The following is a 22868-nucleotide window of genomic DNA, read 5'->3' on the forward strand; positions in this document are numbered from 1 at the left end:
TTACGCTCTGGTGAATGCGGTGACTGACATCATTCTGAAACTGGTGCAGTTTGTCTTATTATCGCTCACAGCCCAGGCGGTTTAGTGAATTTTGTTTAATCCAAACAAATAATTTCAAAATATCCAGAAATTTACATGTTGATCAGATTAGTATTGAATAAACTAACACAAATTATCCAGAGGATCTATCCAGAGTAATCTGAAGCACAGGTCGTAATCAGTAACAGCCTCCAAAAAGTTTATGTCTTCTATAAAAAAAAACTTACCAACAGATCTTCAGATGCCAGTCAAGATATGTGCTGCATTTCCGTATACCTTCCAAAACGACCTTGAGCTTAGGTCGTCAGATCTACAATCATGTAGAAGCGTAATCCAGGTTTCGAACCCAGCTCAGCTCAACTTTTAACCGAATGGCCTTCTCGGAATATGATCTGTTCGACGAGATAAAAATTACAATCGTATGACCTTGTGGCTATCGACCAAATGACCTGATCGGCCAAATGACCTTCTCGACTGTAGAGACCCATACGGCCAAATTATATTTTTGGCCGTATGATCGGCTAAAGGACTTTCTCGGCCGAGTGACCCATTCGGACAGAAGTAATTTTCAACCAAACGACATTTTCGGCCGAATGAAAAATTCGACCAAATGACTTGTTTAGATTAATGGTTTCTTTGGTCAAACCTCTTATTTGGCTGATCGAAACATTCAACCAACGAAATGACTTCCGATCTAACATGTAATTCGACCACATGGCTTTCGGTCTAACTTTCCTTCCTCAGGGTGTCTACTCATCTGTAAAAACAAGATTCCCTGATTTTTCCAGTTTTTTTACATAAATTTGCAGGTAAAAACAAACGTGTCATATATAGATTTTTGGAGCTGAATAGACAATTCAAACAAATAAATGTTTCAAAAAACGATTTCCAAAAGAATTTATTGAAAAAAAATCTGGCCATCTTTCATTGAGCATCTTCCAATATTTTGTTCTTGTTTTGGTCCGCGAGGCTCCACCCCAGTCGTTGATCCCTCAGATGGTAGACCGATGGGACTCGGCGTGCTGTAAAAGTCATGCGAAACAACTTGCATGCCTTGAGAAGACTTAGCTACGACCACCCCTTTAAGACAAAGAAAAGCATCCATAATGCAAGATCATCATCAAGGAGGTGATTCATCGATAGTATCAACCCTGGGAACGCACCCAGACCGACGCCGAACTATAGAGGCGTGTTAACCCTCTGAGCTGAAAATATAGGGCGGTGCCCAGGGACGGGAATGGTTGACATTTCTTTTTACCATTCATTCTTCCATGCAATAACAGAAAAACAAAACCACGGCAGCCGCAGCAGCAGCCACGCCAAGCAGACGACAGTCAGCTCATGTTTTTTCTATTTTCTCTCCCCACAATTAATGTTTTCGTACAATAATTTCACAACGTATAACCGTTTTTGGTGGGAAATATTCATTTCATTACTCCTTGCTCATTTTAGAGGTAAGAACGAATAAATAAGTACCTACGGATAGCACACCTTCTAGGCTTTGCGCCACATGTAATTAAACTCGATTCTGTGCTGTTTGCGCTGCGCACGAGCCGAAACAAAAAATCTCATGCAAATGCTGACCGCACGCCGGCACGACTCTAACGTAGCAGCAAACAAACAGTTTCCTCATCGGCAAAAACATGTCACGATGTCGCGTACATTTTTTTGGAAAACTGTTTCGGCTTATTTGGTGCATGAAATTTGACTGGATAAAATGTAAATATTTGCATAATCAGAGTGTTTAATGTACGTTTCCCATCACTGGCGGTGCCTATACACCATAATGGCCGTATGAATTTAGGGACATTTGGCCGAATGTCGTTTGGCCGAATGTCATTTGGCCGAAAGGGTCATTTGGCCGAATGCCGTTTGGTCGAATAGTTTAAATACGTGAGAAGTGAGAAGAAGAAGTGAGAAGTGAGAAGTAGAAGAAGAAAAAGGAAGAAGGAAGAAAGAAGAAGGAAGAAGGAAAAAGAAAGAAGGAAGAAGGAAGAAGGAAGAAAGAAGAAGGAAAAAGAAAGAAGGAAGAAGGAAGGAGGAAAAGGAAGATGGAAGAAGGGAGAAGGAAGAAAGAAGAAGGCAGAAGGAAGAAGTAGGAAGGTTGAAGGAAGAAGGAAAAGGAAGAAGGAAGATGGAAGAAGAGAGAAGGAAGAAGGAAGAGAGAAGAGGGAAAAGAGAAAAAGAAAGAAAGAAGAAGGAAGAAAGAAGAAGGAAGAAGGAAGAAAACAGAAGGAAGAAGGAAGAAGGAAGAAAGAAGAAGAAAGATGGAAGAAGGAAGAAGAAAGTAGGAAGAAGGAAGAAAGGAGAAGGAAGAAGGATGAACGATGAAGGAAGAAGGTAGAATGAAGAAGGAAGAATGAAGAAATGAGAAGGAAGAAGGAAGATATATTTTTTTACCTTTATTAAAGTGTTGGAAGAAAGAAGAAGAAAGAAGAAGGATGAAGGAAGATGGAAGAAGGAAGCAGGAAGAAAGAATAAAGTAAAGAAGAAGGAAGAAGAAAGAAGGACGAAGGAAGAAGGAAGAAGGAAGAAGGAAGAAGGAAGAAAGGAGAAGGAAGAAAGAAGAAGGACGAAGGAAGAAGGGAGAAGGAAAAAGATAAAAGGAAGAAGGAAAAAGAGAGAAAGAAGAAGGAACAAAAACGAAGAAAGAAGGAATTAGAAAGAAAGAAGAAGGAAGAAAGAAGAAGGCAGAAGGAAGAAGAAGGGACAAAGAAGAAGGAAGAAGAAAGAAGAAAGAAGGAAGAAGGAAGCAGAGAGAAGGAAGAAAGTAGAAGGAAGAAGAAAGAAAAAAGGAGGAAGAACGAAGAAATAAAAAGGGATATAGAGGGTGGAAAAAAGAAGAAAGAAGAAAAAAGAAGAAGGAAAAACGAACAAGGAAGGAAGAATGAGGAGGAAGGAAGAAGGAAGAAGGAAGTAGGAAGAAGGAGCACTCGTAAACTGAGGTCAAATTTTTTTAACTATTCGGCCAAACGGCATTCGGCCAAATGGCCTGACACCGCCGTATGGCATAACGGTCGTTTGGCATAATTGTTATTTGAGCTGTGTGTTTAATAATTAAGATTTATCATAGGCAATCTGGCTTCTGCTGGGCATATGCATCCATCACTTCCCTTTCCTCGTAACCATGTCGTCTCTTGCCGCCTTCTGGTCAAATGCAATTTAAAAGAAGGTTTTTTTGTCTTTATTTAAAAGACTTGCAGCCCGAGGCTGGCTCGTCTCTGGGAAGGGTATTTAAAAGAAGGTATCATATACTCCTTGGCCTTAAATCGAGAAACTGCCTGAATTGAACAAAGGAACCATATTATCATCTTTTACCTTCTGCCGGGCAAATGCAACCTATAAATCAAGGAATCTCTTCTTCCCTTGCCTCTAACCATCTAAATGCTTGAATTAAAGGAAAGAACTGTATCATCTTCTGCCTTCTGCCATCCTTTGAAAAAAGGGATCTTATCTTTCCTCGGCTTAAACCTTTCCTGAATTAGAAAGAACCATATCTTCTCTTGCCGTCTGTCAGGAAGATGCATCCTTTGGAACAAGGGATCATATTCTATATTGCCTTTAACCGAGTAAATGCCTGAATCGAAAGCATGAACCATAACGTCTTTTGCCTTCTTACGGGCAAATGCATTCTTAGAATTCCCTTGCCTTAAACAGAACAAATGTTTGAATTAAGAACCATATCGTATTTTACCTTTTTTGCATCATTGGAAAGAAGGGATAATATCTTCCCTTGCCATAAACCGAGCAATTGCCTTAATTGAACAAATGAATCATATCCTCTCTTGCCTTATGCCCGGCAAATGCATCCTTTGAAAGAAGGAATTATATTTTCCTTTTCCTAGAACTGAATAAATGCATACCTTGCCCGGTTTTTGTGGCATTAGGGGAAGTTTAGTATCTTCACCGATGTAATATGAACAACGTACCAAAAAATATATAATACATTTTATCATGCAGAATCGTAAATTTTGATATGTCGCAAACTAAGTACGATCAGTTCTGGGTGTCTCGGGACGTTTTCTATGCATCCAAAGAGGTCGAAATTGACAGCAGAACTCCCAATTTAGTTTCAATATATCTTTCAACAAATTCCGAAGATTGATATCGCTCATGATACATTTGAAGGTATTCTTATTTATGTCCCCGGGTAGAGGTGAAGAACAAACAAATAACATAATAATAACAAATGTTGCTTTGATATCAGATTTAGTTATTCTTATGTTATTCATAAATAACCGGGTCTCCAGCTAGAGCTAGAGCGTTCAGATGCATCGCAAAGTTTTCCCCACGATACTGTCATGAAACGACGATAATGGTATGAATAACAAGCAAAAAAGTAAAGAAAATTACCTAAATGGTCACTTGGATTCCACATTCCGGAACACATTCCGGCACATAAATCTGGAACCGTTGAACCAATAGATGGATCCTTTAAAACTTTACTATGATCTAACATTCCGAATTGAAATATATTCTGGAAATAGGCCGTTACGTATGTCGAAATGTTTTTTTTGTTCAGGATGAATTACTACGTTAATAAATTCAACTTTTATAGTAGGTATATCCGTGTCCTTTGTTCAGTGCATTTCATTTCTACTCTATTGCTATGGTGACAAAATGAAGCAATAGTTTTTTTTTGTTCGGGATTTTTCAAACTTTATGTGGAGCCACCTTCATTGCGTTTGGTATTTAAGTATTTCATCTTTACATAGAGCTCCTATCAGTCAAAGTGTTCAGCATATCCACCAAATTCGTATCCGCAGTATTATTTCAGGTCTAGGTGTCGTTGAGTGCGCTGCTCTCCTAACATAAATGAAACGGCTTGAGGCAGGAAGCTTACCCCAATTGTCGCGATCAAACCTTTTCTTCTATCTGGTCATGAGAGTTCCGAACGGAAATGAAATTACGAAAATGTTCAAATTTATCCGACCGGGATGTACGGGGATGTACAGAACGCCAAAAAATAAATTAATCGAAAGCTTTGATATTGCTAGAGCTCTGAAATTGTTGAAAGCAGCATTTTCGTTCTTGCATTGCTGCCATAAAAGACCAGGGAATTTGTGGCTGTTCAGATGGTGGCGACAAATATTGGATTGGGGAAATGCGGGACTGGTGCGAGATTGATTCTCTCCGTTTCAGTTTCTTGTCTATTTCGACCTTTTGTCCCTTTCACCTTTTTTGATCCTATTGATCTTTTTTTACCTTCAACTTTTTGTCCCTTTCGACCTTTGTCCTTTTTGAGTCTAAGCTAAGCTAAGCTTTCGACATTAGACCATTTGTCCCTTCGACCTTTTGTCTTTCGACGTCTTTGTACTTTTGCTCTTTTGACCTTTTGTCCTTTCGACCTTTTGTCCCTAACCCATTATTCAAAACAACGTGTGTTATAATTAGATAATTTAATAAAAATGTGTTTTCGGTCAGTTTTATTTCATATCAAAATTATAACAACATTAGTTATGTATATTTACACGACTGCCTGCATTTTTTTTGTAGATCGATATTGGTTTCAGCCAAGATGATGCTGCACTTATCCAGGAGGCTGTTAGAGACACTAAAACCAGTCCCGGTGACCCCAATGCCGACTACACGGCTCGAAAGCGACCCATTCGTAAAGCTGTGTTCGTTGTTATGAAAATCTCTGCCAAGGAGCTCGGCACCGACTTTCTAAGAGTCATGGAATTGACACCTTGCGGAAGTGGCAAGCTATGGAGCTATTTAAAATGGCTGATGAGGAGCGCCAGCTCCTCGCTCCATGCCAGTGGACTTGCTCGATTGGGGGGGGGGGGGGGGACCGACGCCGACCATCATGCGCAGAATCCGGTCCTCTTTAGTGAGGAGAGGGATCCTGTATTCTCCATAAATGGCTGCGGCGAAAGTGGCGGCTTTGCGGAAGATGGCCGCCAGCGCACGGTGGCGGAAAGGCAAGGTGGTAGGCAAGGCAAGGCAGCACAGGCAGAACTGAAGAATTTAAATTCGGAAACAGAGTTTCGACGAGGTTGCGGTGGGCGATACAAGTCAGTTCGAGGCCGTAGAGTTAGCGGCTATCCTGCCCGATCTTTAACAGGAGCTTTCTGTTGTTGGTTCGATAAGGGTTAGACAAGGTCCAAACTAGGTTGACTCTGGTCCGACAGTTTAAATTAACTTTGCAGAAGTTAAGAAGGAACGAGACGCTCCGGTCAATGGAAACTCGGAGAACTTTCACAATCTTTTTATTGGGGATGGACTGGTCTCCCAACAGTTGACAAAGAGGGTCCAAGTCCTGTTGAAGGCCTTGGAGATATCCAAGTAAACTAGATGCACGTGATTGCCGTCCTTGTAGGCATTCTGCAGTACATCTCCCAGGTATGCAAAATAAGCGCCCGTACCCTATCTCGGCGGAACACGTGCTGATGATAGCCGAACCTAACATCAGCTTCTAATTTGTTCTTCAGCCGCCGATTCACTAGCCTCTCCATAACCTTGGAGACACAAGAGGTCAGTGAAATAGGCCAGTACTTTGCGACATGTCGGGAGGAAATGTTGTTCTTCGGGATGGGTACAACGTGCACACGTCCGGAAAGATTTGATCAGAGCATTCTTGGTTGATCAACTGAGATGGATGGATGGAGGAAGATCTTCGGTCACCACTAAGTGCTTTTCCCCAGAGTTCGGCCGCAGATTGGCTGGAGTTGGCAGAGTCGTAAAATTAGTGCTCTTTGTTTGTAGAATTACTGACCCGCATTCATAGTATTTTTCCGGGGTGACCGGCGATAAGTCTCCGCAGCGCTAGGAGGGCCTTCCTTCTCGCCTTAACTACCCAGCTCGTGCCGTCCGACCACCAGCGGAGTGCCTTTCGTTCTGGCAGAGTGCTAGTTTGCGGTATTAAGGCATCGATGACGGTTTTGGTAAAATTGGGTATAGTTGTGGGTGTTTTTCGTTCAAATGCATGTCGAAGATGGTGGTCATACGCCTCCCAGTGGGCGGCATCATAGCGCAATCTTGGCCTCTGGGTAAACTCCGGGGGCGAAGAAACGTTGTCTAAGCGCTATGAGGAATGTAGCTCAGGTAGAAAACCTGAATGTATATGATCCGATTTTATCGTCTACCCTCTAGCGAGTCGTTTGAGGAAAAAAATGGCAAAATTCACAAAAGTGTCGTTTTCCCAAAGGTAATCCGCAATCCAGAAATGCAATATGATCAATCTGAAACAGTTTAACATGTAAATAGCAACCAACACCAAAACGACAATTTAATGGTTTTTTGGATGTACAGCGTTTTTGGGTCTCAACGCAATGCTTATTATGCATAAATTTAGCTTAGCTTAGCTTAGCTTAGACTGACTGTACATATCAATGGTTGCTACTCCGTGATTGATCAGAACTGGTGCAAATTGCACTACGATCCAAGTGAATAGTGGTTGGGATTTACCAACTATTCTCGAAGTGCACGTTTCAGCAGCTCGCAAATGTTGATCAATAACGGCGCCGGCCAAGTCCTTACAGTCAGTTGGGAAAGGGAGGAATGTGAGTGTGTGGTAATTGTTGCTACTAGAGACCGAGAATACCTCTGCATCTCCACATTTACCACGGGAAGGAAGTAGTGTTAGTTGGGTGGGGTAATCAGTAACATAGATCAGGATTCACCATGGAAAGTGATGTGACCTATGAAACTTCTACACAGCAGTATTAGCATTTCCTTAATTTGTTCAATTGTTCATTCTTCGCGAGAATAAACAATCAATCGCTCAAAGCGAGCGATTGTTCATTTGAATTTCGGATTAGGCGCCCGCGTTATCATTTCATTAACGTAAGAAAAGTAAAAAGAAACGGGATTTAAATTGAAAATAATTGATAGTAATCGGAAAGATAATGTTATTCAGCAACCCTTATTTTATCTCTATTTGACGTTAAGTAAGAATGTAAATTTACGTTCATTTTACATGTCGTTTATTTTGCATTACTTTCGCGCGCGTGTGTGTCACTTGCATTGACCAGTATACCGTAATCAGGATCTCACTGGTATTAATCCTGATGTGCCGGTTGGCACTCGTGTTGGGCTTGTGCGCTTTGAGCGGCACACGTTCGCTTCCCAGTCTACATAAAATCACACATGGTGCAATACAAGATGCTAAATTGGAGACGATACACATACATGTTGTGTGGAAAAGTATATCTATCGCCTGCACTTCAGCATCCTACACGACATCATATACGTTCATGTGCTGACTGGGTTTGATAGGGCCTGCTTATGGACACATGCAGCTTTTTTAGAGGTTTAACAGAGCCCACTGTCAAACCCCACCACATCCTAGGCAGGCCCCCTAACTCGCAGTGGCCATGGGGAGGGGTCGTCAAGCCCTTGGACATAGTCCCTGCTGCCCCTCGCAATGCTTATTATTCATAAATTTATATAAAAATAAAACTATAAAATGTTTTATTGATTATACCATTTTATTTGAGAAAATTCGAAAAGCGCGACTTCCGCGGAAACGAGATTCAAAATCTTCGATTTTTGCGACAAAAAAGGAAGTGCGATTTTCACGACTGGAAGGGCAAATCCGCGACAAATTTGCAAAAAACCCAAAAATCTCGAAATTCTGAATTGTTGTAACAGCCCTGCATATGCTAATGTTTGACAACACTGATGTCTAGATAATATATTTTGGGTCTTACTCGCGAGATTGATCTCCGGATGCCTGTGAAGCCATTTCTGTTGAATTCGTTTATATAGGCCCCCATCTTTTAGAAAGCAGGGCGGCGATGCTGGCAGCGTCATCGGACTGTGCATCCCGGATGCTGAGTATCCCCTAGGAGCCTGATACTTAGGGCATCGACAGACACAGTGGTCTACTGTGTTGAGAACATCAGGGACGTCGCAGGTTATATGGAACGGGCTCCCGACGAAGCCGCGAGAGCCACGTGTGTCCGGTTCGGATCCTGGAGATGATTTACTGATCTTTCAGGTTGGATAGGTCTGCCCATGCCGATGTTGTACACTTAATTTTCTGAAGGTATCCAGGAACTATCCCAGCTCTCTTATACGGCTTTCCTTATCCAGGATGCATGACGTCACACACTGGCCCTGATATCCAACCCCGGCAAGGAATCCAAGCGAAGCTCGTGTTTGGTAGCATGTTCGCTAAGATGATTTATATCCAGCAGGGGTGCTATGACTCGTCGCTCAGGAGTGCGGAAATGACGCTAGTAGAGCAAGACAGGACGAGGATGGGTTTCCTGGACGGGGCGACGAATGCCGGGGTTGCTTCAACCGAGAAGATGCTGCACATATCCGAGAGGCTGTCAAAGACAGTGAAACCGGTCCTGGTGACCCCAATGCACACTGGTTCATGAGCCCCCAAAACGTGCGTTTTTTAGTTTTCGACCTGAAAACTACATTTTAGAGTCATGATGTCTTCAGAAGAGTTGAAGGATATTTCTTGGGCTTTCTTTTGATAAGAAAATATCAATGATCTATCCACCTTGAAAAACTGAAAAACGTACATTAAGGACTATTTTAAGTTGATTCAAAACAATAGTGGAACACGACGGAACAAAACAAAACATTGTGCATTCGGTAGCTTAAAACCGAATTTTTCAAATGGTGGCTGTTTGGCTTGCCGCCTCTTGCCGCTTTTCATGGTGTTATGATGTGAAAATTGACTATTTTTTCTAAAGATTCCTTAATAACTTTGACAGGTTTCAAGATAGATCAAAGTAGTCTTCTAGACAAACATGTTTTTTGTCATTATGCACAACTTTCTAGAATAAACCATAGTGCTAAAATTATTTCCAAAAAAGTTATGCTCAAAATATGATTTTTGGGGGTCATTCATACAAAACGAGCTCTAATTCCTTACAAAACCGTTTGTCCAATATTGTGTCTTCAGAAAAGATGTTCCAATTCACATTCTTTATAATATTGCAGAGAACAACCACTGCTTTTGTACATCTGCGTAATATTTTTATTCCATACCGCCCTTCAAGGTGGATAGATCATTGATATTTTCTTATCAAAAGAAAGCTCAAGAAACATCGTTCAACTCTTCTGAAGACACCATGACTCTAAAATATAGTTTTCAGGTCGAAAACTAAAAAACGCACGTTTTGGGGGCTTCTGAACCAGTGTGCAATGCCGACTCCATCCGTAAACATGTATCCGTGTTTATGAAAATCTCTGTTAAGGAGCTCGGCCACCAACTTTCTAAGAGCCAAAGAATTGTCACCCCTGCGGAAGTTGCAAGCTATGGAGCTATATATAATGGCTGATGAGGAATGTCAGCTACTCGCTCCATACTCCAGAGGTAGCTGTGGCGGACGTGGCGGCTTTGCGGCGAAAAGGCAAGATGCCTGCCTCAGCACAGGTAGACCGGCTGATGTTAAGGGTAAAAATCCTAAGGCGGCTCGAATATAAGAAGTAATCGGAGACAGAGTTTCGACGATGTTACGGTGGGCAATACAGGACAGTTCGAGGCCTTAGAGCAGGCGGCTATCAATGATAGCCTGCCCGATCTTTAACCGGAGCTTTCTGTTGTTGGATCGATGAGGCTTAGACAAGGTCCGAACTAGGTTGACTCTGGTCCGACAATTTAAATTAACTTCGCAGAAGTGAAGAAGAAACGAGACGCTCCGGTCAATGGAAACTCCGAGAACTTTTACAATCTTTTTGTTGGGAATGGACTGGTCACCCAACTTGAGGCTCGGTTTGGACAGCTGATGCCTCGTGCAGACGTGTCCTCGTACGCATTTGCTGGCTGTCATAGTGGAGCCTACTGAGCTGGCCACAAGCTGTCGGCCCCGGGGCCCCATTCCGGCTAAATCCGGCCCTGCACCCCGTTCATAGCCACGAATAACGTGACGGCTAGAAAGGAGCCCTGTGGAACTCCTGTTTTCTCTGGAAAGGTACTCGAACATTGATTATCAATCATAACTTGAAAAGAGCACCCTGTGGGGAAATTACGGACAAAAGCAAGGAGGTTGCCGGAAAATCTCTCCTCTTTGTCCTCCAGTTGACAAAGAGGGTCCAAGTCCTGTTGAAGGCCTTGGAGATATCCAAGGAAACTAGATTCACGTGCTTGCCGTCGTTGTAGGCGTTCTGCAGTACATCTATGCAAGGTTGGCGATAGCCGAACCTACCATCGGCTTCTTTTTTTGCTCAGCCGAATCACTAGCCTCTCCACAACCTAGGCTGGTACTTTGTGACATCTCGGGAGGAAATGTTGTTCTTGGAAAAGCGAGGCTGTTCCGCCACACGTCCGGAAAGATTTGATCAGGCCATTCTTGGTTGATCAACTCCAGAAACCAAATTTTAGCGGAGGGAGGAAGGTCTTTGATCGGGACCTGATTATTTTCCATTACTCCTTGAAAACGCTAAAGAAAGCTCAGGGGAGGAAAACGGAGATTTAAAATTGGCGTTTTGCAGATCCGGGTGGACTTGAAAGTGTGAGAGAGACGAAGATGTACTGGTGATAACCCGCTGAAAATCAGCTGGATAGCCGTTGACGGAGGAGACTAATTCGGCAAAATATTCCCCTAGAGCGTTAGCCACATCAGAGGGATCTGAGATGGTATGATCCGGTGTGTCGAGATGGATGGGAGAGGATCTTTGCTCACCACTAAGTGCGTTTGCTTTTCCCCAGAGTTCGGCCGCAGATTGGCTGGAGTTGGCAGAGTCGAGAAAATCCTCCCACTGTTTCCCCTTTGCTTCTAGAATTACTGACCCGCATTCATAGTGTTTTTCTTTATAGTACTGGAGGGCACTTGCTTTGTTAGGGTGACCGGCGGGAAGACTCCGCAGCGTTCGGAGGGCCTTCCTTCTCACCTTAACCACCCGGCGCGTTTCGTCCGACTACCAGCGGAGTGCTTTTCGTCCTAGCCGGGTGCTAGTTTGTGGTATGAAGACATCGAGGACGGTTTTGGTGAAATTGGGAAGAGTTGTGGGTGTGTTTCGTTCAAATGGGCGTCGAAGGTGGTGGTCATATGCCTCCCAGTGGGCGGCATCGTAGCGCCATCTTGGCCTCCGGGTGAAGCCCGGGGCGAAGAAATGTTGTGGAAGCGCGATGAGGAAGTAACGAAAACGATTGGAACTAAAGAGACTAGTTAAAGATGGCCTCACTCAACGGAAAATTTCCCCGAGAGGCAAGAAAACTTTAACGAAGTGATGATGGGAATAATTGACTACAGGATGTCAAGTTGTGATTGATCCGATTTTATCATTTACCCTCCGGCGAGTCATTTGAGGTAACAAATAGGTTATTACCCTCAAAACGATTACCCGGCCAAAACGACAATTGAATAGTTTTTTGGATGTACAGCGTTTTGGATTCTCAACGCAATGCTTATTATGCATACATTTATATGAAAATAAAACATTTTAAAAATTCGAATAGCGCGACTTCCGCAGACACGAGATTCAAAATCCGCGATTTTTGCGACAAAATTAAAAGGGAGTGCGATTTCCACGACTGAAAGGGCAAATCCGCGACAAATCCGCCAAATTTGCGAAAAACGCGAAAATCTCGAAATCCTGAATTGTTGTAACAGCCCTGCATATGCTAATGTTTGACAACACTGATGTCCAGATAAAAAACAAGCCTTGAAAAATGCCCCATGAAAGTAACCCCATTTGATGGTGATAATATTTCGGTAAAACTTGTATAAACTAGAATTTCAGAGCTCAAGAACCCGTTCGTTAAGTTTCCTTATTTGTTCTTGTCTGATTAAAATTTCCGAAATATTAACTTTTTTTGCGGCATCGTTAAATGTAAGACATCTTTGTTCCTTTCACGTTAGTTTCAATAATCCCCAAAGCGAGCTTAACAGTGCCTCGTCCTATTAAATATTGCAATTTCAAAGCAAATTGAATTAATTAAGGAAGTACGTCTTACTCAGTTAACAGCTAATAGCATAATTAAATTGCACTTCTTCGGCACTAGGCGTGTTACTATATTGTAATACCTTGGAAGCCATGATGGTAATAAAGAACTAAATGGAAATCCTGGATCTGATTTTCACTACACAGTGTTCCACAGTAATTTCTATTAGGAGTAGGAGTTTGTTATATTGTGAACTGTTCACATTTGGCTTATATATTGCGTAAAATATGTTTCAAAATTTTATTCATAGACGTGATGTAAGTTTTGATGAAATTTCCGATGGTTTGTTTGCCTTAGGGATCATTAAGGAAATGTTTTACCGAGCTTTTACCAAACGTACTGAAAGAAATGAAAATGAAAGAAAGAAATGATGAACATTGCTCTCTTAGATATAAACATTAAGTAGCATACAGCAAAACAAAATGTCTCAGAAGCAGTTAAGCTTTACCTGGAATTAAAACTGCCCATAAAAGCATAACTGTCCCATCTTTATTTCAATCCCTATCTATATGAAGCAGTTTTGCTTTAATCGGCAAAAAGGGCATTTGCACGAAAAAGGAAATTTACTTCAATTCCAGCACTGCCTGCTTGGAAACCTCAACAACGCACAGTCCACGCTATATCGCATTATAGCTGGAACCTGGGTACGTCCTCATCTGTAAGCCCATAAAAGTAATTAAACCAACGATGACCATTTCGGCCGACTGGCCGTCAAGAAGACGCGATATAATGGATATAATGTACAAAGTGGTGGTGCTGCTGCTACCGTCTCTTCTTTCTACCCAGCTTGTCTAGCCACGCCACGCTGCATGTGCATGCGAATTGTGTGGAGGAAGCATTCCGAACCGAAATGCCTACGCGCACCGCGCTGCCGCTGTACTAAGCAGCAGCGGCAGAACACCGATCCGACAAAAGTGAAACAAAAAAACACACATTCACGACGAAACGAACCGACCAAACCCAACACCTAGACATGAGAACTTAGAAGCATAAAACTGTGTTACACTCACCGGGTCCGTAGAAGCGCTTTCCCTTGGTTACATCATACACGCTGCCATTGACGGCAACAAGTACCCGCCCGTCCGCCTGCTTGCCGTCGTACTGCAGCAGTTCCGACACGGTGAAGTCCCGCCGCAGGCGGGGAAGTTCCGGCTCCGGCGGGGGCCCAGCCGCCGGTGGCCTCTGGCTGCGGAAGATTTTGTACACCAGTATGGTGATCACTCCCACCAGGACCAGATTCAGCGGGCTGTAGATGATCTCGTTGATGACACTGGTCAGGAATCCGATCTGCTGCTCGTCGGCCCCGGCATCCGGGATCGCTTTTTCGGCCATGTTCGATGTGGTGGACGATTTACCGGTGCGATTGTGTTTTTTGTTGTTTCTATAGACCGAGTCAGAGTCAGACTTCGTCACACTGTTAAATCACACTGCTTGCTATTTGGTAGGCACACGTTGTCCTAATCCGTAATTATGTTCTCTGTGAAAACTGTGGATGGTATTGTATTGGGGAGTTTAGAAGGCTGGTATGATTACAGGGCTGGTGGCGGGTAGTAAAATTTCTATATTTTCATGGTTTATTTTTAATGGAACAAACTATTACAAAAAAATCTTCTTACTAATAGTCAACAGAGTGACAGTTTTTATCAAAAAAATCATATTTCTTTATATTATTCATCCCATTTGTATATATCCCTTTTGTAGTTATTCAATTTTAATTTTATTTGTTTGACTGCAAGAATTCGGCTTTGTATCTAGTGCAGGGTGCCTTATCAGTACCCGCTAAGCTGCAAAGGACGACGGAAGAACAAGAAAGGCGACAAGCTGGGGTGTAGGAACTTTCGAGCGATTACTATCCTAAATGCCTACAAAATAATATGCCATACAGGGAATCAATTTTTCTTCAATATTGAAGCCCTGATCTCAGATCATGTTCCGATATCTGTCAGGAATAGTGAATCAGGCTGTGGGGGACGACGGAGGTCCTTCGTAACTTAGTAGGGAAAGCAGCTGTCTACGGTACTGGGGTCGTGGGATCAAACTCCACCGAAGAAAGTGATTACCTCCAATACACGATTCAAACTAAATCTTTCACATGTTATGCGCACAAATCGAGTTTCAGACACATCCTAACTATATGTTTTGCAATTTTTTATCTCCTTAGTCTGTGAAAAGCTGTTTCATTTCCAACCCCTTTCCTAGGCAGATGATAGACCAAATATAAAATAAAAACACTTTTAAGGGCGTAACCAAATGTGTGGAGGAAATCGAGTCCACTTAATTGTAGATCTTGTCAGAATCCACATTGCCCGTGGATATGCACCATATACCAGCATGTGCAAGGGTTCTATGGATTGTATGACAAATTGCGGAATGTCATTCCGCGGAATTCCATTTCGCGGAGTCCCACATTGCGGAAACCCATTTCGCGGAGTGCGACATTCCGCGGAAATTACCCATCTCGCGGAATGACATTTCCCGGAATAACCCATTTCGCAGAAACATAAAGTGCACTATTATTTTAATATAATTTGGAAAATTTATTTAAAAAAAAGGCTATTAGTAACATACTTATAAGCATAGAATCATGCAGGAAATACATCTTTCCTTGAATTTTAACGTTTTGATATAATGTAAAAGAAAATTTTGCTAGCCAAATTGTTTCCTTTGAAATAGAATACTTACCTCATTCGCATTCAATAATCATTGAATTAACAACTTTTTCATTTGAAAATATGTCATTGAACGAATGCTATCTATTGAAATCATCCTTCTTGTGCATTATTCAAAAATTCATACAGCTTTTAAGTCTTGTGTACGAGGAAACTAGAATACTGAACGGATCCCAGTTTTTGCCAGAAACCGGGCAAATGCGTGCAGTTCAAGAAGGCAGAACGCAGTTTTAGCCTAATACCTAATATAAAGAAGGCCAATTCAAAATAAATAATACGTGCGTATAAAGAAGGCCAATACAAAAAAAATCAATATACCGGGCATAAAGTCATTTGACATAAAGCCGTTTGGCATAATGGTCATTTGGCACAAAAGTCGTTTGGCATACGCAATGAAAATGATCTTATTTTCATTGATCATATTCTTTACGCAACTTAAAGCTGGACTTGAGCATAGACTTCTTGATATTGACAATAAAGAAGGCGCATCCTTTTAAAGAAGGCATCATCAACTCTTTTGCATTATCCTGAGCAATCGCGTAATATAAAAGAAGGAATGATATCCCCTTTCGCATTGCACCGAGCAAACGCGTGCCGAGCAATCGCGTAAATTAAAAGAAGGAATGATCTCCTCCCTTTTTGCATTGCACCGAGCAAATGCGAGCTTTATTAAAAGAAAGCAGCATCAATTCTTTTGCATTATCGCAAACAATCGCGTAATTTTGAAGAAGGAATGATCTTCTTTTTTGGATTGCTCCGAACAAACGCGTGCTTTAAAAGAAGGCATCATTATCCCGAGCTATTGCGTAATTTAAAAGAAGGAATAGTCTCCCTTTTCGCATTGCACCGAGCAAATGCGTGCTTTAAAAGAAGGCATCATCAACTCTTTTACAATACCCCAGGCTATTGCGTAATATAAAAGAAGCAATGATCTCCCCTTTCGCATTGTACCGTGATTTAAAAGAAAGGTCACATCACGTGTTTCGCCTTATCTCGAGCAACCGTTTGATTTTTTTAAAATGATACGAACAAAGAATTAATAAAATATAATTACTTCTACTTTCACTTTTTGGGGAATAATACGTTCTGAGGAATGGTCTCCGACGGCAAACGACTATTATGACAAATTATTTTATGCCAAACGGCGTACCCCCGGGCAAATGCGAACATTAAAGAAAGCAGAACCCAGTTTTTGTCTTGTATCGAGAAAGCGCGTGTATGTAAAGAAGGCCAATCCAAAAATTTTCATTTCATTTCACGTGGGCATCGTAGCCGTGCGGTTAGCAACGTCAATCGTCTAGCTAGACGCATGTGCTGTGGAGTATGGGTTCGATGCCCGCCTCGGTAACGAGAAAACTTTTCGTAAAGCGAAAAGTTCTCCACTGGTCCACTGGCCAATGTGTCCAAAACCTCTGAAAACTCATCTATTGAGCTTGTCTTTCAAAATCATGCAGGTTGATATGTCGCAAGATGGGTTTCGGAGCTAATCGAAATTGTGTACTTTCCTGAGGGAACCAGGTCCCGCACGTGGCCGCATGTGTCCAACATCTCTCAAAATTTCATTTGTTGAGATTATCTTCCAAAATCATGAAGTTTGATATGTCGCCCGATAGGTTTCTGGGCTAATCGAAATTTGATCGCTTCCCTGAGAAAACCAGGCTCCCGGGAACACTTCCGGAAATTTGTTCGGTCCCCTGAGGGAACCAGGTTCCCGGGAACACTTCCGGACGTGGCCAATGTGTCAAAAATCTCTAAAAAAAATTCATGTATTGAGCTTGTCTTTCAAAATCATGGATCAAGATGGGTTACGGTGCTATCGAGAATTGTCCGCTTCTGGGGAACCAGGCCGCCGGGAACACCTTTGGACGTGGCCAATGTATCCAAAACCTAATATATTGAGATTGTTTTCCAAAATTATGAAGTTTGATATGTCGCAAGATGGGTTTTGGTGCTATGCGAGATTTGTCCGCTTCCCTGAGGGAACCAGGCCTCCGGAAACACTTCCGCTTTGGCCAATGTATCCAAAACCTTTCAAAATTTCAATATGGAGATTGTCTTCTAAAATTATGAAGTTTGATATGTCGCAAGTAGGATTTTGATGCTAATCGAAATTTGTCCGCTTCTGAGGGAACCAGGCCGCCGCCGGGAACACTTCAGGACGTGGCCAATGTATCCAAAACCTTTTAACAAATGATACATTGAGATTGTCTTCCAAAATTATGAAGTTTGATATGTCACAAGATGGGTTTTGGTGCTAGGCGAGATTTGTCCACTTTCTTGAGGGAACCAGGTTCCCGGGAACATTTCCGGACGTGGCCAATGTGTCCAAAATCTTTCAAAAATTCATGTATTGTGCTTGTCTTTCAAAATCATGGAGTTTGACATGTCGCAAGATGGGTTTCGGGTCTAATCGAAATTTGTTCGCTTCCCTGAGGGAACCAGGTTTCCTGGAACACTTCCGGCCTTGACCAATGTATCCAAAACCTTTCAAAAACTCATCTATTGAGATTGTCTTCCAAAATCATGAAGATTAATATGTCGCAAGACAGGTTTTGACTTGAAAAGTGTTCACTACCCCAGGGAACCAGGTTCCCGGATCATTCGGAACCTTATCCTGGTGATCCAATTGTATCAAAACTTACTTCTGATGCTGATCAATGATGTTTGACCACGTTTGCATCAACATTCTGGGTTCTTTCGTTCATTTAGCAATGGTTTTAAAAAAATGACCCGTTTTTGACTGCACCTTAATAAATCCGGCCGGATTGGCACCATGGTCAAATCAAGTCATGTATCAGAAAAGACATGATGATGCTTCTTCCCTGAAAATTTCGTGGCAATCAGACGAAGAATAAGCCCACACGAGTTATTTCAATTTTGATTTGTAGGTGAGACCGAAACGGGTTAATGTGTGTGAAATTTAAAAATACGTGTTTCACGAAACGAATCGAAAATTTGTTTGAGGTTTTGTCCTGCTTTCCGCCATTGTGCGTCGTTTACTAACTCCTTCACATAGTTGTAGGGAGTGTCGATGTGTTGCGTAATTTTGCTTTCTCCGGAAGATTTCAGCATCGCTATGCAGCTCTGGTTATCTTCGTTGATTACCTATCACCGGACCACAAACTTTTTCTCCTACGTCCTTCAATAGTTTCAACAACCACATCAGCTCACGGCTGGCTTCGGAAAGCGCTACGTATTCAGCTTTGGTAGAAGACAGGGTGACACATGGTTGCTTCCTAGTTGCCCAGCTGACTGATCCTTCGAGAATTAAAAACAAAACCGGTGTTTGATTTACGGTCTGCTTTGCCGCCAGCCCAGTCTGCATGTACGTATGCTTCCAGCGGTCCGGGTGAACCTAATTCCAGGCTCAAATCTGATGTTGCTTGTAAGCAACGCAGGGTCTGTTTTGCCTCTATCCAGTCTGCTTCCGTCGGCTGACTTACCTTGCGACCTAGGATCGAGCTGCTAATGGATCCATAGGTATCAGAGAGCGTTTCGCATTCGTTTGCCCAAACCGTTTTGCAACACTCTCGATGTAGGCTCCTTGACTAAGAAAAAAAAAATTCCACCGGATCGTGTTATTTGGATTCCCATATAGTGGGTCACGTTTCGAAGGCCAGTAATGGTGTTTTCCTCAAGCTTTTTCCGAATTGTTTAGTACTCCGCTTCTGTGTTGATTACAATCGACATGTCGTCCGCAAACAGCAATATGAACTTTTTATTTTTCTTCCGGGTTTTAACGAAAAGGCAAGGGTGTGCATCAGACGGTACGTAACCCAGCGTCTTCAGTACCTCGCTGATTCTTTGACTTCACATCATCCCAGCCTGCTTGAGACCGTAAAGGCTTCTTCGTAGAAGACAAACCTCGTCATTTGCACTGCTATGGAATCCTAACGGCTGCTTCATAAAAATGGTTTCCTCCAGCTTTCCGTACAGGTATCACCTGCATTCCTCGTCGAGCAGCGACACTTAGTAAGGTACGAAAGGTGGTTTGCTTAGCAACTGATGCAAACAACTCGTCATAGCCGGTACCGTACTGTTGGCTATATCCTTGTGCCACAAGTGTAGCCTTATAGCGGATTACGTTTCCACGCTGGTCCAACTTCTTCTCAAAAATCCACTTGCAACCAATCGGGTTTGTGTTTGATGGTCAACGGACGACAGCTCGCCTTCACTTTTCTCGTTCGGAGCTGCACATAGCTTCATCAAATGTGCGTGGCTCGCGTTCACGGTGTGTTGCTGTCCGTACGGCTTTCTTTTGCTTCAAGAGTTTAAAAAGATATTCAAGAATATTTTCCTGTTGAGGATCGGCAGTCGGAGCCTCGTCCAATGACATGAACCTTTAATCACGGCTAACGGTAAGCTTGTCGTTGATTGGATCCATAAACCGGTAAGCGTTGCCTTGAGAGGAATAACCGACGAACAGCAACCTTCAAGATTTTGCTTCTAATTTGCTTTTCTTCTCTTTAGGAATCCACACATATGCCGACGAACCAAACATCTTGAGATGGCTCATGTCAGGCCTCGTTCTATTCCATAGCTCTAGGTCGTTGTCAACGGCTTTACGGTTTAGCAGATAGTTGGCCGTGGTAACCGCTTCGGCCCAGTACTTCAACGGAATTTGTGAGTCCAGGAGCATGCATCTTGCCATTTCTACCAACGAGCGGTTCTTCCGCTGTGCAACCCCATTTTTGCTGCGGGGTGAATGCAATGATAAATTGTTGGCAAATCCCTTCCGCTCGACAAAAGGAATCCAACACGTTACTGGTATATTCACCACCCTGGTCGGAACGAATGATCTTCGGCGTCCTGCGAATTATGTCTTCATGCACTAGACGAGGTCTTGGGTACGTAGAGGAACCTCGGATTTCGTTTTAAAAATATAGACGATGGTGAACCGTGAGAAATCGTCAATCATGGTAAAGAAATAACGACATCTACCAGGCGTCATGGTTCGCATGGGTCCGCACACATCGGGTGAATGAGATCCAACGGTGGATTCGATTTTCGGTCCGATTTTTTGGGAAACGGAAGACGTGTCAGCTTACCTTCAAGACAGCATTCACAGTTCACATGGCAGCCACAATCTTTCATCTCCAGTCCAGTTACCATATTCTTGGATACGAGCTCACAAACGATTGCGATGTCACAATACACGATGCCACATGTGCTGACAATTCGGGTTATGTTTCGCGGCCAGCACCTCCAGGGCTACTTTCAGACTGTACTGTCCCTCGGAGATTGTAGCTCCCGCGACCGCGGTTCGACTCGAATTTTGGTATCAGCAGCACTTCTTTAAGGGTTACTTTTGATGATGTGCCTTCCGGTAATATCACAGTCATTTAACACGAACCAATTCTTCCCACTTTCGCCACAGTACCCTATCGGCCAAAATCACTTCCTGTTTGCTGCTCTCATCTAGCTCCACGAAATTTGTTCGATTCGCACACATATGCGACGTAGTGCCGGAATCCACGCTTTCGACGGCGTCGCAGTTGTCTTTGTTACGAACGAATATTCCTTGCTTTCTTAACGAGCTGCTCGCAGTTTTGGCTGACTTCGCTTTTCACTTTGGCATTCTGATGGCTTCAATTCTTCTTGTGTCCCGGTTTTTGGCAATATTATTATTATTATTATAGAGTTTTGGCACTTCCTCAGCAAGCGTGCTGGGAATTTTTACCTACCCCGGGCAATTTGAATGCCAAAGGGGATTAGGCTCTGTGGATCTCATTCGCCGGTTGACTTAAAATCCTATAATAAACGTTTGCACCGGTTGTATTAGTTATGGTAGTTCAGGTTCCAAGAACCACTGTCTTTTGGATGCTATGGAGGTTATGAGATAGTTCCAGCTCTCCTAAGGATCTCAGAAGAGATTTCGGGACGATTCCAGTTGCTGACATAACAACCGGAATTATACGCACGTTCTCCAGGTGCCACATCTGCTTCAACTCCTCCGCCAAGTCGTGGTACTTCGTTATCTTGTTGGAGAATGTTGTTTGGACATTATGGTCTAGCGGTACAGCAATGTCGATGAGGGTTACCCGCTTCATCCGTTTGTCGTAGACCACAATATCGGGCCGATTGGCACGAATGAGGACATCCGGGACAGGCACATATTTGTAGTAGGCGACAAACTGGTTAACCAAGTTGTGCTTTAAAGCAAACTGTTGGTGCACAATCTTGGCTACTTCGTTATGGCGACCGAGATAGGCTGAATCAGCTAAGGCTGAACACCCGGACACGATATGATCGTCTCTCCTACTGAATTGCACTTCCTGTAGCGGCCCTCCACGTTTTCGTGCAATATATTTGTCGATATATTCCAGCTCCAGTTGATGGGGGTGCGTCCCATGCAACTCCTTCTGCTTCCACGATGCGATCATCTCGTCGACAGATTTGATGTCGCAATTCAGCTGATAGTCCTCCTGCGCCAGATGCAGGGCACTGAATCCGTGGTCAGCTTCACACACAGCGCGATAGATTTCGTGGCGGTTTATGGCTTTCCACGAAGTATCTTTGCAACTGCTGGATCTGGGAAACACATAGTGTTTGTATATCGGTGACGCCTCTTCCTCCTACTGTACGTGGCAGGGTGACTCTCTCAATGGACGATTTTGCATGGCGCATGCGATGCTTAGTGAACGCCACTCGTACTGCTCGTTCTAACGCCTCCAAGTCAGTCTTGGTCCACTTCACCACCCCGAAACTGTATGTCAACAAGAGCACAGCAAACGTGTTTATCGCCTTCACCTTGTTTCCGGCCGACAAGAGGCTCTTCAAAATACCATTGGCATGATGCAAGAGCTTTTCCTGTAGCTCTTTCTTGATCGTCGTATGGCGAATTCCTTTCAGTTGCAGGAAACCTAGGAACTTGTACATTTCGCCTTCAACCATGTTTCGAATCTCCTCCTGTTCGTTGACGCGGAAACTGTCGGCATCCTCCAGGTGACCCCAGTGTAGATGAATGGATCGACATTTATCGATACCAAACTCCATCCGGATGTCTTTGCTGAATACCGTTACAAGCCGCAGAAATTGGTGCAGCTTCTCCACAGATTCCACAAACAACTTCAAGTCGTCCATAAAGAAGGTGTGGGTAATGTTTGTACTCCTTTGTTTTTACTCCTCCTCTTTATTATCAATATTATCATCAAATTTACATCCATCTTGATTGTCTACATGAATAAAATACTATAAACTAAACACATGAGAATTTTATACACGGTTACAAAAGCCACTGGAACTAACAATGAAGTCAAAGTTATCATAACATAAATTGAAAAGCCTGTACATGGCTCTAATGGGCT

General features: G+C 42.9%; 1 protein-coding gene across 6 annotated transcripts in view; it reads right to left on the bottom strand.

Annotated features, from left to right (window-relative positions):
• The window catches only part of LOC134207735 (membrane-associated progesterone receptor component 1-like), a 77609-nt gene that overhangs the window by 53002 nt on the left and 1739 nt on the right, over positions 1–22868 (bottom strand). For 4 of the 6 annotated variants that reach the window (XM_062683592.1, XM_062683591.1, XM_062683595.1 and 1 more), the window contains exon 2: positions 13903–14378. In XM_062683592.1, the coding sequence (XP_062539576.1) occupies positions 13903–14224 (322 nt within the window). In that variant the 5' untranslated portion in view covers positions 14225–14378. The remainder of the gene's footprint in view (positions 1–13902; positions 14379–22868) is intronic. The other 2 variants (XM_062683594.1, XM_062683593.1) reach the window with 1 other exon arrangement.

This window comes from Armigeres subalbatus, chromosome 1 (assembly GCF_024139115.2).
Source record: "Armigeres subalbatus isolate Guangzhou_Male chromosome 1, GZ_Asu_2, whole genome shotgun sequence".
Classification (NCBI taxonomy): domain Eukaryota; kingdom Metazoa; phylum Arthropoda; class Insecta; order Diptera; family Culicidae; genus Armigeres; species Armigeres subalbatus.